The sequence below is a fragment of the Macrotis lagotis genome, chromosome X (genome assembly GCF_037893015.1).
Source record: "Macrotis lagotis isolate mMagLag1 chromosome X, bilby.v1.9.chrom.fasta, whole genome shotgun sequence".
Classification (NCBI taxonomy): Eukaryota; Metazoa; Chordata; class Mammalia; order Peramelemorphia; family Peramelidae; genus Macrotis; species Macrotis lagotis.
In genome coordinates this window covers 669807115-669821518 of record NC_133666.1, presented here as the reverse complement: position 1 = coordinate 669821518, position 14404 = coordinate 669807115, and the positions used below count along the sequence as shown (strand labels likewise).

The 14404-nt window shown below is 41.7% G+C and overlaps 1 protein-coding gene across 2 annotated transcripts in view; it reads left to right on the top strand.

The window, feature by feature from the left end:
• CFAP251 (cilia and flagella associated protein 251) overlaps window positions 1–14404 on the top strand; it is an 82695-nt gene that overhangs the window by 26854 nt on the left and 41437 nt on the right. For both annotated transcript variants that reach the window (XM_074205564.1, XM_074205563.1), the window contains 8 exons: window positions 3116–3327; window positions 4550–4744; window positions 5585–5835; window positions 5937–6088; window positions 6984–7157; window positions 9129–9313; window positions 11570–11684; window positions 12202–12365. In XM_074205564.1, coding sequence (XP_074061665.1) covers window positions 3116–3327; window positions 4550–4744; window positions 5585–5835; window positions 5937–6088; window positions 6984–7157; window positions 9129–9313; window positions 11570–11684; window positions 12202–12365 — 1448 coding nt within the window. The remainder of the gene's footprint in view (window positions 1–3115; window positions 3328–4549; window positions 4745–5584; window positions 5836–5936; window positions 6089–6983; window positions 7158–9128; window positions 9314–11569; window positions 11685–12201; window positions 12366–14404) is intronic.

Here is a 14404-nt window from a genome sequence, read left to right as displayed (position 1 = left end):
CCTGAGGTCACACAAGTAATAAGAAAAAAAAACAAGGATTTGACCCAGGTCTTTAACTCAGAATCACAGAAATCTCAAAGTTGGAAGGCCCTCAAAGATTATTGAGTGCAACCCAGAACTCACCAAGTATCTTCTTTCTCTTTGACACTCCTGCCAAGTAGAATGTCATCTCCTTGAGGGCAGGAACTGTCTTGTCCTTGTACTCTTAGTGCCCAACCCAGTGTCTGGCACAGAGGAGGGAGCTCATAAATGCTTGCTTATGGATGGATGGATGGATGGATGGATGGATGGATGGATGGATGGATGGGTGAATGGATCGAGTTGGTCACCTAGCCTGACCTGAAGGCAGGACCGAGGAGCAAATATAAAATAATTGAGGAGCTGGCACTTAAGCTGGACTCTGAAGAGAGCTGGGGACAAGAAGAGAGAACACTCCAGACTGGGAGCAGCTCCTGCTCACAGCCAGAGAGACAGGCTGAACATAGACTGGGAGGGAGAGGAAATAGCCGTAGATAGTTTTATCCAGAAGCAAAGTTATTTGTGCAATAATCCTGCAGAGGTGGCTAGACACAACTGGGAAGAACTTGAAAAGCTAAGGAATCATTATCATATCCTTTCTATAGAACTGGGTATGTGCTTGTCACTGTGCTAAGCACTGGACTAATCAAATACCATTAGAGAATGTTTTCATTGACACAACAAGCTGCTTATCATCCCCATGTTAGAGATGGCTTCAGTGGCTTGCTTCGGGATCACACAACGAATAAATGTCTGAGGCCAGATTTGAGGCCAGACCCAGGACTCTTCCCCACTGCACCATGCAGCTGCCTAAAGAGAAGAATCTGGATTTATCCTAGAAGCATGACCACTCTTGTACTTTAGAATGCTTTAGGGCAGCAGTTGAGAGAGGAAGATAGGTTGGAAATGGGAGAAAGTGGATGCAGAGAGTCCAGTTAGGAAGTTATGTCACCAGTCCAGGGAAGAATGAGGGCTGACTGAGGTAGGGGGACTGTGTGGGCTGAGAGGAGGGGTGGGTAAGATTTATATTGTAGAGAAAGAATCAAGATTTACAACTGAAAGTCAAGGCTAATTCTGAGGTTAACGAGGATTAGAGTGCTTTCAACAGAAGAAGGATGGGTTTGAGAAACAGAAATTATATAAATTCCATTTTGTACACATTGAGTGGGTGATGCCTACTCGTTAACCATCTAAAGATGTCTAGCAGTTGGTAATGTGGGACTGGACCCTGAGGCTGATCATGAATACTGCCCTTCAGAGGGTGAAAACTGGAAGGAAACCAACTTCAGCTTGATGTAAGGAAAGTACTTCCTAACAATTAGGACCAACCCAAAGTAGAATGAACTGCCAAAGAAGATAATGAGTCTTCCATCACTGCCTTCAAGGCAGGAGCTGTCTGACCTTTACATCTCTGAGATATAGGAGTTTCTTCTCTCAACAGGATCTAGCATGTCTCTCACATGGACCATAAGAACTGAGAAGAAAGTAGGTAATTGTTAGGCAGTGTCTCCCTTTGCCTCTGAGCCATCCAGTCAAACTGGCAGCTCAGAGTGTGGTCTCCAAATGAATCATCAAATGTCACTCTGGGCTCGGGCTGTTCCAGCTTCAGGGTCTGTCTCTCTTTGTCCTTATGAGTTGAGGGTGGAAAATATTAAGATGATCATAAAATACTTTGAACTTGTGTCCTGATTTCTTTTAAGTATCTCATGTTTCCCACTTCATTTTAATTAATTCAGCCAGCATTTACTTTGCTCTAGAAGATGTTGCACTGGACTCTGTGACTGCAAAGACAAAAAAAATAGTACTTGCCCTCAATGTCAGAAAGGTCAAAAAGTAATTGCCTGTTATGGCTGTCAGAGTTCCTTTATGAACTTTTATATCAAATGCCCTGGGCTCCAGGAACCTTATTTTAATGTGAGCCTCTATGACAAAGGAAAGCCTCCTGAGAGTTTCCTTTGGTACTGGGGAGGATAAAACCCTGTGGTTTTCAATAACTCCTTTCTTTCAAAGAGCCCAGAGAACTTGCTGGATCATTGGTAATTATTTAGTTGAGTTATCACAATATGTAGGAAACAGAGAGAGCAAATATGATTCTCATTGTACATTCAGGGAAATTGAGTAATACATTGGAAAGATCATGTAACAAATCACTAAATTTTGCTTTGTGGTTTGTTTTATCAGGACTTACAAAACAGATCTTCTAGTACCCACACTGTTCTAGTCCAGGATGTGGTGTGATCGTGTGTGTGTGTGTGTGTGTGCCCATATACATCTATATATATGAACATATATATTTAATGTTTGTTATACACACACACACACACACACACACACACACACATTCGAGTGCCAATTCTGATGCTTCCTTGGGGAGCAGGAATCTTGAGCAAGCTACTGCCTCTCATGGCCTCAGTTTCTTCATCTGCACCATGAAGAAGTTTTAATTGATGGTTTCTGCCATTGCTCCCTCTAAAACCTATGATACTCCTGCAGATGACTTCATTATTCTACATATGAGCAATAGATCATTTTCCAAGGCATCGTTGCTACTTAGCTTGGATGATTATCTCCTGAAGAAATAGCTTTACAATAAAATCAGATCAGGAAATTTAAAATATGTTGATATTGTTCTAGAACTAGAGCAAGGTCTTCTTTCTAACAGGTTGCCCCCACCCAAAGTTTCCCTCTCAGTCTCTGAAGATGAGAGATCTGCTTAGAAAACATCATTTAATTAAATTTAGTTCCTATCCAAGGCTCTCACCTCAGGTGTTTTTTTTTATAACAGTTTAGGACTTAGTGAACCTTCTATAGGGTAATTATGGGGTTTTTTAGCTTTTTTTTTGCAAGGCAAATGCGATTAAGTGACTTGCCCAAGGCCACACAGCTAGGTGATTATTAAGTGTCTGAGGTCAGATTTGAAGTCAGGTACTCCTGACTCCAGGGCTGGTGCTCTATCCACTGCGCCACCTAGCCACCCCTGTTTTTCTTTTTAGGGCTTAAACTGTATATTTACTTTGTACCTTTCTGTAATTATTGAAAACTTTTAAAGAACTTAATCTTTGAGATTTTAAACAATAACTTTTCTTTTGAAATGCAGACATTCAACAAGACTGTGGGAAAATTTAGCCAGTCCCTCTTTCATTTTGTGACCAGACAGATTTTGACTGCCACAATGGAGGGGAAGCTGGTGGTGTGGGACCTCCATCCCCCACCTCGATCTTATACTTCCTTAGAGGTGCTTCATATCAAAGCTTGTAAACTGTTGCATTTGCAGAAGGATGGCCTTACTGTATTAACTACTGTGGACAAGTAAGTAATTTAATACAGTCCCACAATTGATCATAAAGACAGTTATTTCCAGATTCCAATTGAGGTTTGTCTCCTGCAACAATTCCACTGTGGCCATTTGTAACTCTCATTGTTAAGAATATTTGTTTTTAATGTATGGCTGTGCAAAAGATGAAAAAAAGAATAAAGAAAGGAGTTGTAATTATTTCACATCCAAAGTAGCCTCAGCCTTGCCTTGAAAGAGGGAGGCAGAGAAGGTGGATGGAGAGAATCCAACATACCTAGAAAAATATGATCTATTCATTACTCATATCTTTTAAAAATAATTTATTTTTCCAACTATATGCAAAACTAGTTTTCAGCAATCATTTTTTGATATGATTTTGAGTTTCACATTTTTCTCCCTCCTCCCTTTCCCCCTTCCCCTCCTCTTGACAGAAAGCAATCTAATATAGGTTATTGTTACTCATATCTTAAAGGATTTTGAGATTTCTGATGAAACATCCAAATCAAAATGTAAAATAGTATTTTTTCCTTACAATGATACTATGCTTGGTAAAAAAAAAAAAAACAGTGGCTTTGCGATTTATCCTTGGGTAGATTCTGATTTAAGGTTGAAGTTGAAAAGTCCTTTAGAGACCAGTTAGGTGTGACACATAGACACACACACACACACACACACACACACAAACAGAAGAGATGTGTGACTTTTCAGGTTCCAGGAGAGGGCAGTGTTGGACACATATAGACACACACACACACACACACACACACACACACACACACACACACACACAGCAGAGACTTCTCACCAAGTCCAGACTTTTCTTTGATCTTTCTGCCCTTGTAGTCTGAACACAAGAGAATTCACTTTCCCTTGTCATTAAAGTTACTTTAAAGATGTGAATTTCTGATGAGCCTGAAGAATAGAGCAGAAGATAAGGACATCCTAGCTCTCCTTGAGATGCTCCTTGACCCCCAGCCTTGACCTAGGATTCCTCTCTGTACTGGCCCTAGTGGGGTGGAGGGTGGGGGAGCAGCTGTTCCCTACCCAGGGGGAGCAAGGAGACAGGAGAAGCTGTCTTCAGACAGGAGTCTAGGGGCTTGATTCAGTACTGGTCAGGTGTGAAACTGGGTGGTCTCATAGCAATAGACTCTGAACCTAGGGTCACACATGTATGGGAACCATGAAACATGAGTAGGACGCAGTCTTGGGATTAACCACTGACTTTGTTTCTTACAGTTTCTTTGTCACTGGTGATGTCAGAGGTCACATCAAGTTCTATGATAGCAAATTGTCACTGGTTTACTGGTACAGCCAATTCAAACTGGGTCCCATAAGAATGCTGTCCTTTTCAAAGGATCCCCTTATTTCTGTGGGGAACAAATCAAACTTCTCATCAGACTGCACTCTTCCTGGTGACCCCTTTATTGTAAGGTGAGTCAGGCTTAGTTACCATGAACCATTTACTTATACACTCAAAAAGTCCCAGTTCATTGTATATGTATGTGTTTGTCTGCATGGTGTGCCTGTGGCCTTCCCTAGATGTGAGTAAGCTCTTGTAGGCAGGTTCTGTTTTACTTCCTCTGTGCCCTCACACACCCACCTTACTGACCCACCCACTCCTTGGCCTACAATGGACTCCCACTTAGCTGATAGTTTTATTGCTAAAGAATAAAGTTGCAATTACTTGACAAAACTGAAAGACTTTGTAAAAACTTGATAAACTTATTTAAAAAAAAAAGCATTCAGTGTCTTTATATGAAACCCCAGGAGCTCTTCTGCTTGGCACTCCCAGCCCTGTAGAATTGGAGTTCCCTCCTCTGCAGTTCAAACTCCTTTTCTTCTCCAGGCTCTGCTCATCCTAGCCACTGCATTTAAAGATGTTTGATAATTAATAGCCATAAATTTTCAAGACCAAATTGTCAAAAGAGGCTGTTTAATTACCCCTACAACATTTACTGGCACATCTGCATATGTGCCCAGAACTCCACATTTGCATACACAAATGAATATTTGCATGTGCAGATTAGGTAATTGTACAACCAACTGTCCATCTGCATACTTAATGACTCTATTTGCATGTTGAAATGTAGGCTTTTTCACTTGCAAATGGATGCTGTTAGATATTGATGGTGTATTTTTGGAGATGTTAGGTTAATAATGTCACAAAATTACAGACACAGAGTGGTTTCATATGCAATTAGGAACTGAATAGCTGTTGGGCCCCAATTCCCCACAAATGCTGACATGGCTTGGTCTCTCCTTGGCAAACAGAAATTTTGTCATTGCCACATCCAATGCCAGAGTGTTCCATTTAAAGACAGAAGAGACTCAACTAGAGGAAATCTTGATTGAGCCCAAGGAAGCCATTCATGCCATTGCTTGCCATCCCTATAAGCCCCTGATTGCCATTGGGAGTGTCTGTGGGCTGCTCAAAATGTGGAATTATCGGAAGAAAATGTATGTGGTGAGCAGAATCTTCAAGGATGGACTTGGCATTCAGAGCCTGACGTTCAATCCTGAAGGTATTTATTTCTACTTTGATGAGCCTCCCCAGACTCCAAATCTGAAGTCTGAGATACAAACAAGTCTTTCTGAGTCCTTGTTCTCTGGTCTTTGTTGTCAGGGTTTCTTCTGGGGGTCGGCTTCACCAGTGGTTCAGTTTACATTTTGGATGCTGTGTCACTAAAAAATGAAGCTATGGAGCCTTTCAAATATTCCAGAGGCAACATAACCCATATCAGCTTCTCCCATGACTCCCAATACCTGGCGACTGCTGTAAGTATTTCCACTGAGAAGAAGAATCCAAGACCATCTTGGCCAGACTAGTTTAAAGAAAAAAAGAGTTAAATTGCTATTTGGGTCCTTCATGCTTTGCTTCTGTCAAGGATTCCCATAATAGGTGGCCTATTCACTTTAGCCTTAGCTTCCTTCTAAAGCACAAGGCCACATCACTCACTCCCTTGCTCTAAAAGCATGAATGATGTGGAGAATTAGTAAAGAATTATGAATATAGCAGGAAACCAAATCTGTAGTCTTTTAATGCTATTAAAAATCAGGGAATCTTGTTAAGGATCTGGAATGGTCTTGCTCTTGAGATGAAATTGACTATCAATTGTTTCATTGTTTAATGTAAAATTTGTACCCCATCTCCTCATTCCCAACCCCCAGCCACTTGGGTCCCGTCATATTGGGGGAAAGGAATTCCCCTTTCGTCCTCAGTGCCCAGACCAAGGGGCAAGGCTATAAAACTTGAACTAGACTTTTGCTGGCCAGCATTGTGCCATCTCTCTCTCTCTCTCTCTCTCTCTCTCTCTCTCTCTCTCTCTCTCTCTCTCTCCCTCTCTCTCCCTTATCTCACTCTTTTCTTACTGGGCCTTTGTTATGCATTCTGTTTTAAGTGTTTGCTGACCCTTTGGGAGGAAAAGTTTTTTAACTTTATTATATTTCATAATAAAATCCCAAGCAGTTTTAACATCCCAGAGAGAGCATGCAAATTCCTTTGCTTTTATAGTGGCCCCCAAATTCCTCTGCTTATCTGGTTACCCCAGGCCCGAACATAACAATATCAAGGTTGGAGAAATGATGAGAATTCTTGAGTTTTTGAAATGTGTATTGGAGAAGAAAACTTGCATATTTTGAGAATGACTTGAATGATTTTATTCTCATTCAGGATGTAAATTGTACTGTAGCAGTTTACAAAACAGTGATAAAAAATGAAGTAAAGGTCTGGGAATATTTAGCAAGACTACATTCTCACCACAAAGAAATCCAAAGTTTGCTGTTTGGAATTCAGCCAGACAATACTGAACCCAGGCTCCTCAGCCTTGGCAAGGACAGATTGCTGGTAAGTTAGCATCACCTTGCCCCTGTGGGTGAGTTTCTTCTTGAAATGGGGGTAGCACTTCCTACCTGGGGCTTTTGCTGGGCTAAAGTGTGTGAAGGAAGGAAAAAGAAGGGATGTTATGGACTTTTTGGACCTCTGAGGCTACCTGGTCTTTTTTATGAATGCATAGACTGAAGCCCAGAAGGCTTGAGAGGTTTGCTCCAATTCATGTAGTAGTACAGATCAGACTGAGAATCACACCTAGAGCTTCAAGCTCCAGACTCTGTGCTCTTTCCTCCCAGATGTCTATGAAGAGACCTAGGCCTCATGGATACTGAGAAAAAGGATATTGGGAAGGCATGTGAAACTGGAATTTGGCTTTCCCTGGGCCATGAGTGTAGGAGAACCCCTCTTTAGTCCAGGGCCTTCCCTCTTGTATTTCTTATTGAGCTTGTTTGTACATGTGCATTTGCATGTTGTCTGTCCTGCTCCTTGAGGTCAGGGACTGTCTGTATCCTTAACTCCTAGTGACTGATGTGGAAGTGGGGGATCTGCTCAGGGGTGCTGGTGCTACCTTTTATGCAATCTTGGGGGGAGGATTTTTCCCAAGGGTGGTTTATAAAGGTTATAGAGACTTTGATGTAAGAACAGAAAGACAGGGGTCTGAGAGTCAGGAGAGGTTTGTGGGTCCATGGGACTGTCACTGAGCCTTAGTTTCTTCACCTATGGAATGAAAATATTCTGTCTAGTTGTAGTGTGAGTATCGAAGGAGGTGTATATGTAAATTTTAAATGATATCTAAATATTAGCTTTTCTCATTAAAAACTCTTCCTCTACAGTCACCCAGGTGACTCAGTTGGAACACTGGGTCTGGAATCAGGAGGACCCAAATTCACCCTCTGTCTATCTCAGTTTCCTGATCTATACAAGGGAGTAATATAGCACCAACTTCCCAGAGTTGTTGTGAGGATCCAATAAGATGATATTTGTTAGAAAATGAGCATACCTTTTGACCCAGCAATACCACTACTGGGTCTATACCCTGAAGAGATCATGAAAAAGAGTAAAAATATTACTTGTACAAAAATATTTATAGCAGCCCTGTTTGTGGTGGCAAAGAATTGGAAATCAAATAAATGTCCTTCAATTGGGGAATGGCTTAGCAAACTGTGGTATATGTATGTCATGGAACACTATTGTTCTATTAGAAACCAGGAGGGATGGGAATTCAGGGAAGCCTGGAGAGATTTGTATGAACTGATGCTGAGTGAGATGAGCAGAACCAGAACAACACTGTACACCCTAACAGCAACATGGGGGTGATGTTCAACCTTGAAGGATTCGCTCATTCCATCAGTGCAACACACAGGAACAATTTTGGGCTGTCTGCAAAGGAGAGTGTCATCTGTATCCAGATAAAGAGCTGTGGAGTTTGAGCAAAGTTCAAGGACTATTCCCTTTAATTTAGAAAAAAAAAACACCCAGATATCTTATTGTCTGATCTTGTTATCTCTTAGACTTTTTGTCTCTTCCTTAAGGATATGATTTCTCTTTCATCACACTCATTTCGGATCAATGTACAACATGGAAACAAAGTAAAGACTGACAGATTGCCTTCTGTTGGGGGGGGGAGTAAGATTGGGAGAAAAATTGTAAAACTCAAATAATATATTTAATAAAAAATAAATAAACAAAAAAGAGATTAAAAAAAGATATTTGTTAGGAAAAAAAAGTTATTTGCACAGTTCCTATAAAATATTTGACACTTAATTCATGCTTGTTCACTTCCCTCCCCTCCAGGACCAGAGATCTAGACAAGATAGGCTTCTACCTAGAGGGTGGGGAAGCAGCCAAAGGTCATACTTAGGAATGTGGAAATCCATTCACCTTGAATAGACTGAAGGGAGTCCCAGCCCCTAGTGGGAAGGGACCTGGCAGGCTCCCAAGCTCCCCATGCTGACTGGCAATGGCAGTTCTGGGCTTCCTTTGCAGATTGAGTACGATCTACTCCGCAGCACCCGGGACCAACTGGAAATCCTGGACATCCATCGCACAGATCAGGAGGCCATCCCCAACTGTATGATTTGGTACCCTCCTCTCACCAGAGAGTCATTCCTGCTCATTTGTAACAGCATGTACAAAGTGAAGCTGTTTAATTCCACCACAAAGATGTGCAGGTAACCAGCAGAGTTCTTTCCTAGGGGGTCCCTCAAGCCCAGCACCTCCCTCCTGGCAGAGGGGTTGTTGGTGCCTCCCCCTGCCACTGCCCAAGTTGGAGGAAACTCGTCACTTTGGGAAGATTTGGGGCCCCTTTCTGTGCTATAGAAGAGGAAGGAGGGAAATAGGTCCCTCGGGGTTCCCTCCAAGAAGGAGGTGCTTCTCCCTGGCCACCTTAACTGGCCACCAGCCATTATTCTCCACTGCCCTCTCAGGAACTTAAGACCAGCAGAGGTTAACCGGACTGGAGAATATGTCTGCTTGAAGCTTAGTGCCAATGGTCCGTCCCCATGCTTCCAGGGCCACTCTTCCAAAGTGGGTAACTTGTTTCCCATGCCCACGGAGAACACTGGGCTCCGGTTTTTTAACCAGCTAAAGATGAGGCCCTAGGGAAGAGAGACAGAAAACAGGAATGATGCAATGGCAACCCCAGAAGAGCAGGGAGGCATTTTGGATAGGGCTTGCCTTCAGCAGCTGATGGGCCAGTCTGAACATCAGACCTCCACTGGAGAGCCAGAGGGGCTGGATGCCTTCGTTTGACAGAGACAACTGGGGCCCAGTGTCAGCTAGCTAAGAGGTGCCCACAGGAAGATGACAGCATAGGGTTCCCTTAGCTCCAAGTCCAAGATTTCAACCTCTCTCTGTTTTATAGCCAAGCAGAAATCTTCCAAGGATGGAGACCTCTGAGATTCTGGGGGCCGCTGAGGGGCTAGCTGGCAAAGTGGATAGAGCACCCGCCCTGAAGTCAGGAGTACCTGAGTTCAAATCCGGCCTCAGACACTTAATAATGACCTAGCTGTGTGGCCTTGGGCAAGCCACTTAACCCCGTTTGCCTCGCAAAAAAACAAAAACAAACAAAAACAACAACAACAACAACAACCCTAAAAAAAAGATTCTGGGGGCTGGGCATGATCTGTGAGAGAACATGACTTATGACCTCACAGCCAAGGAAGCTCTGCCACTTACCACCTCCCATTAGCCTTCTGGCGCTAGCGATGTCTGCCAGCTGCCCCTGATTTTACCAGGGTTAACTGGCACAGCTTGTTAAAACTCACATCAAAATAGACTTTAGTGGCAGCTGTTAGAGACCAAGGGATGGGGGTGAGGGGGAAGGGGGACAAGGGAAAAACAGTGCAATGCCCCCCCCAACCAGTCATGTATGGAACACCTGCTATTGGCTGGGAGCTGGCAGCAAACTGGGAAAGCCTTGAAAAAGACATATTGCAAAGGAAGATTTTCAAAGAGAGCTTTGTGAGAATCCAGAGACTTGGTGCCTTGGTTACTAGTGCCTGGGCCCTTGGTTGCTCTTGTTTTAATCATGGAACTAGAGTCACTCCCCAATGACAAATCTGAAATGAAGGAAATGACTAGAAAGTGAGGCAGATGTTGAAACCATTTTAGACTAATGGGGGGAAGACCAGTCTGAATTAATATAAAAGTTAAAAAATCCTCTAGTTTATTACTTTCTGAAGTTCAAACTAGGAAAGCAAAATGAGACTAGGCAGCTCTATCAATTAACTCTTCAAATAAACAGATAAGGGTAGTTTGTCATTAGCATGAATTGTTTTCAATATGAATGGGCTATTTCTATAGTCCTGATTCTTTTTAGTTTTACATTTCAGATGTCCTACAGAGTCTGAGTGAAGCTAAGTGCTGTTAATATCCAGAAGCACAGTATCTGCTGAGGTCACTGTTACCTCTAGTCACCTTTAGGCCAACCTTGGGCTGCTATAATGATCACATTTCCAGGTGCCCTCTTGGAATCCAGTAGAAAGTGGTTTTATTGATCTGCGAAGTTGTGATCTGGCCTACAACAATTTAATTTAGACACCATCTTTCAGGAACCTCTCGAATCCATAGGCCAAAGTCCACCTCCTAGTCTATCATCACAGCCAGCTCCCTAGAAGCAGGGGTTTTTCTTTCAAACTTTCTTTCCATCTCTCTTAGTCAGAATTCCTGATGACTTAGAAACCTCATTTCTTGCCCAAAGTTTTCTCCAAAATGTCTGCTCTTTGGAGCAGCTCATTTACTTTGAAACCATTTTCAACAGTGCTAGATGGTAGTGGTTCTGTGGTACACGCATGCTCCAGTCCCAAGTGATAGAACTACCTTTTACAGGCATTGTGCCTCAAATTCACCAAAGATTTGGCAGAACCAATGTGTATTTACTTTTTGATCTTTGGAACAAAAATAGATGTTTTTATTTGTCTCTCCAGGAGGACGCTGATTGGGCCAACCTATGGATCACCCATTGAGCAGATACTAGTCCTCCCAGAGAAAGCCTCGCAAGATGTTCATAAACGATATTTGGCATTTATAAATAGAGACAAGGTATCAATTGTTATAGACTTCTTTGGTAGGGTGTGGTCAACGGTGTCAAGGGACATAAGAGGGCAAGGCTTGCTCTGGAATGATGAATGGAGGGCAGCATTTGGGGGCACAGGCAGGGGGGGAGGGAGGTGGTCACTTCTCTTGGTCCCCATCACATCATCAGGAAAATGAGGGGTTTGAATTCAGTGACCTCTGAGGTTTTTATTTTCCTAGTTGTAAATGTAAGCTGCCATCATTAGAGGTTGAATTAAATCAACTTTTTCCCCCATGCCTTGACTAACCTTTTTTTGAAATGGTTCTTAGCAATGGCAGGTAGCATCATCATGTCAAATGACCTAAAAAGTGGAAACTTGCTGGAGACTGAAAAGAGTACTGCCAGGGCAGAAAATGTTGGGGTGGGGGAGCATGGGATTGACTTTAGGTGGTATACTCAGTGGGTTCTGAATGACCACTTTATCTCTTGTGATAAGGGAGCTAACAGACCAATATTATAAAGCCCTGTTGTGTCTCTTATCAGGTTGGACTTCAGATCTTACCCATTGATGGGAATCCCCACAAGACAGCTGCTATAATTTGCCACCCAAATGGGGTGTCCAACATGACTCTTTCTTATGATGGCACCTATGCCTTTACTGCAGGAGGTGATGACCGCACAGTATTACAATGGGAGATTACTTTACAGTAAGTAAGTGATGAAAATCTAAGGCCTATGATGCAGGTGAGCAAACCCATACTCTACCCTCATGATTATGAAACCTTCTAAGATTCTGGTAAGAGTCAAGAAGCCCAACTCCATTGTCATCTGGACATTTAGCCTGTGGACTACTATTTCTCTGGTGCTGGAAGGTGGTTGGCACAGACAGGGCTTTCTATATGTACCATCCTTGGTTGGGCAGGTAGCAAAGGTCCAATAAGTGCCATCTGCTCTCACCAGAAAATTAACTTCTTTTTTGTGCAGAATCCCACAGAATTTAAGAGTTTGAAGGGATACTTGAGTAGCCAGATATCTAGGCCAGCATTTACACCAAAGAAATCAAATGTAATAAAAAGGGAATGTTCTGCCTCAGTGAAAAAGGATGCTGGAAGTCAGAGCCAAGCTAGGGAGAGGACATCCTCCTTTCCTTTAAAGGCCAGGCATTGGGGTAATCGAATACAGATTTTTATCACTTTAAATAAAGTGTTTATTCCTTTAAAAGAGATTTGTGTAATTACCTAGCTGTGTGGCCTTGGGCAAGCCACTTAACCCCATTGCCTTGAAAAATCTAAAAAAAAAAAAAGGGTTGAACTTTTCCATCTTGCTGTGTTTATAACCTAAATCTCTCACCACCACCATCCCACTACTCCATGCTCCTGGAGACTAATCCCTTATAATAATTAGTGTTATTAGAAGGTTTACAAAGCATTTTGCATAGGTTAACTCATTTGATTCTCACAACCACCTGATGAGAGAGATGCTACAATAAATTCCCCATTTTTATAGATAAGAAGTCAGAGGCAGAGAGATATTACGTGACTTGCCCAGGGTCCCACATTTAGGAAATATCTGAAGTAGGATTTGAACTCAGGACTTCTTAAGTCCATGTTCTAGACTTTATCCACTGTGCCATCTAGGTTATAACAAAGAATTTTTTTCTTTTTTTTAAGTTAATATTTTCTTTTTTTTCTTAATTACAAACATACATATATATATATATACATATATATATATATATGTATATATATATATATATATATATATATAGAGAGAGAGAGAGAGAGAGAGAGGGTGTTCAACATTAATTTTTGTAAAATTTTCTCCCTCCTTTCTTCCCTCTCTGCAAGACAACAAGCAATCTGATATAGGTTATACACGATCATGTTAAGCATATTTCCATATTAGTCATGCTATTAAAAAGAAGAATCAAAATAAAACAGAAAATACAAGAAAGAAAAAAAACAAAAAAGCAAAACCAATATGCTTTGAAATGCATTCAGACTTAGTTCTTTTGCAGGATGTGGGTAGCATTTTCCATCACAAGTCACAAAGAATTTTTTTTAAAGGAAATAAAAATAAGAGGGAAGAAGGGAAAAAATTAAGTAAAATCAATCATTGCCTCAAAAAAATCTGACATTATCTATAGTTCTGCCTCCATGGACTCTGAGCTGTGCACAGGAGCAGATGGAAATGACTTCTCTTACCGCTTTTTGGGACCACGCTTGCCCTTGATGTCATACCATTCAGGTTTAAAGGCCATGTTTGGAGGTCATTCTTTATTGTCACATTGTTGTCATCATTGTATATATTGTTTTCTGGGTCTGCTGACTTCCCTTTGTGTCATGTAAGTTCATATAAGTTCATGTTCATAGAAGTTTTCTATGATTTTCTGTATTCATCAGGCTTGGCATTTCTTGCTGCACAGTAATTTTTCATTGCATTTATATTCCATAATCTCTTTAACCATTCCTCATGAAATGACATCTGCTTTGTTTCTGGATTATGGCTACCCTAAAAGGTCTGCTAAAAATATTTCTAGGTGTATGGAACCTTTATTTTTGTCAATGATGTCCATGGAGGAGATGCCTAGCCATGGCATCTTGAGGTCAGAGGGTTAGGACAATTTAGCCACTCTGTTTGCATTATTCTTTTTTTTTCAGTTTTTGCAAGGCAGTGGGGTTAAGTGGCTTGCCCAAGGCCACACAGCTAGGTCATTATTAAGTGTCTGAGACCAAATTTGAACCCA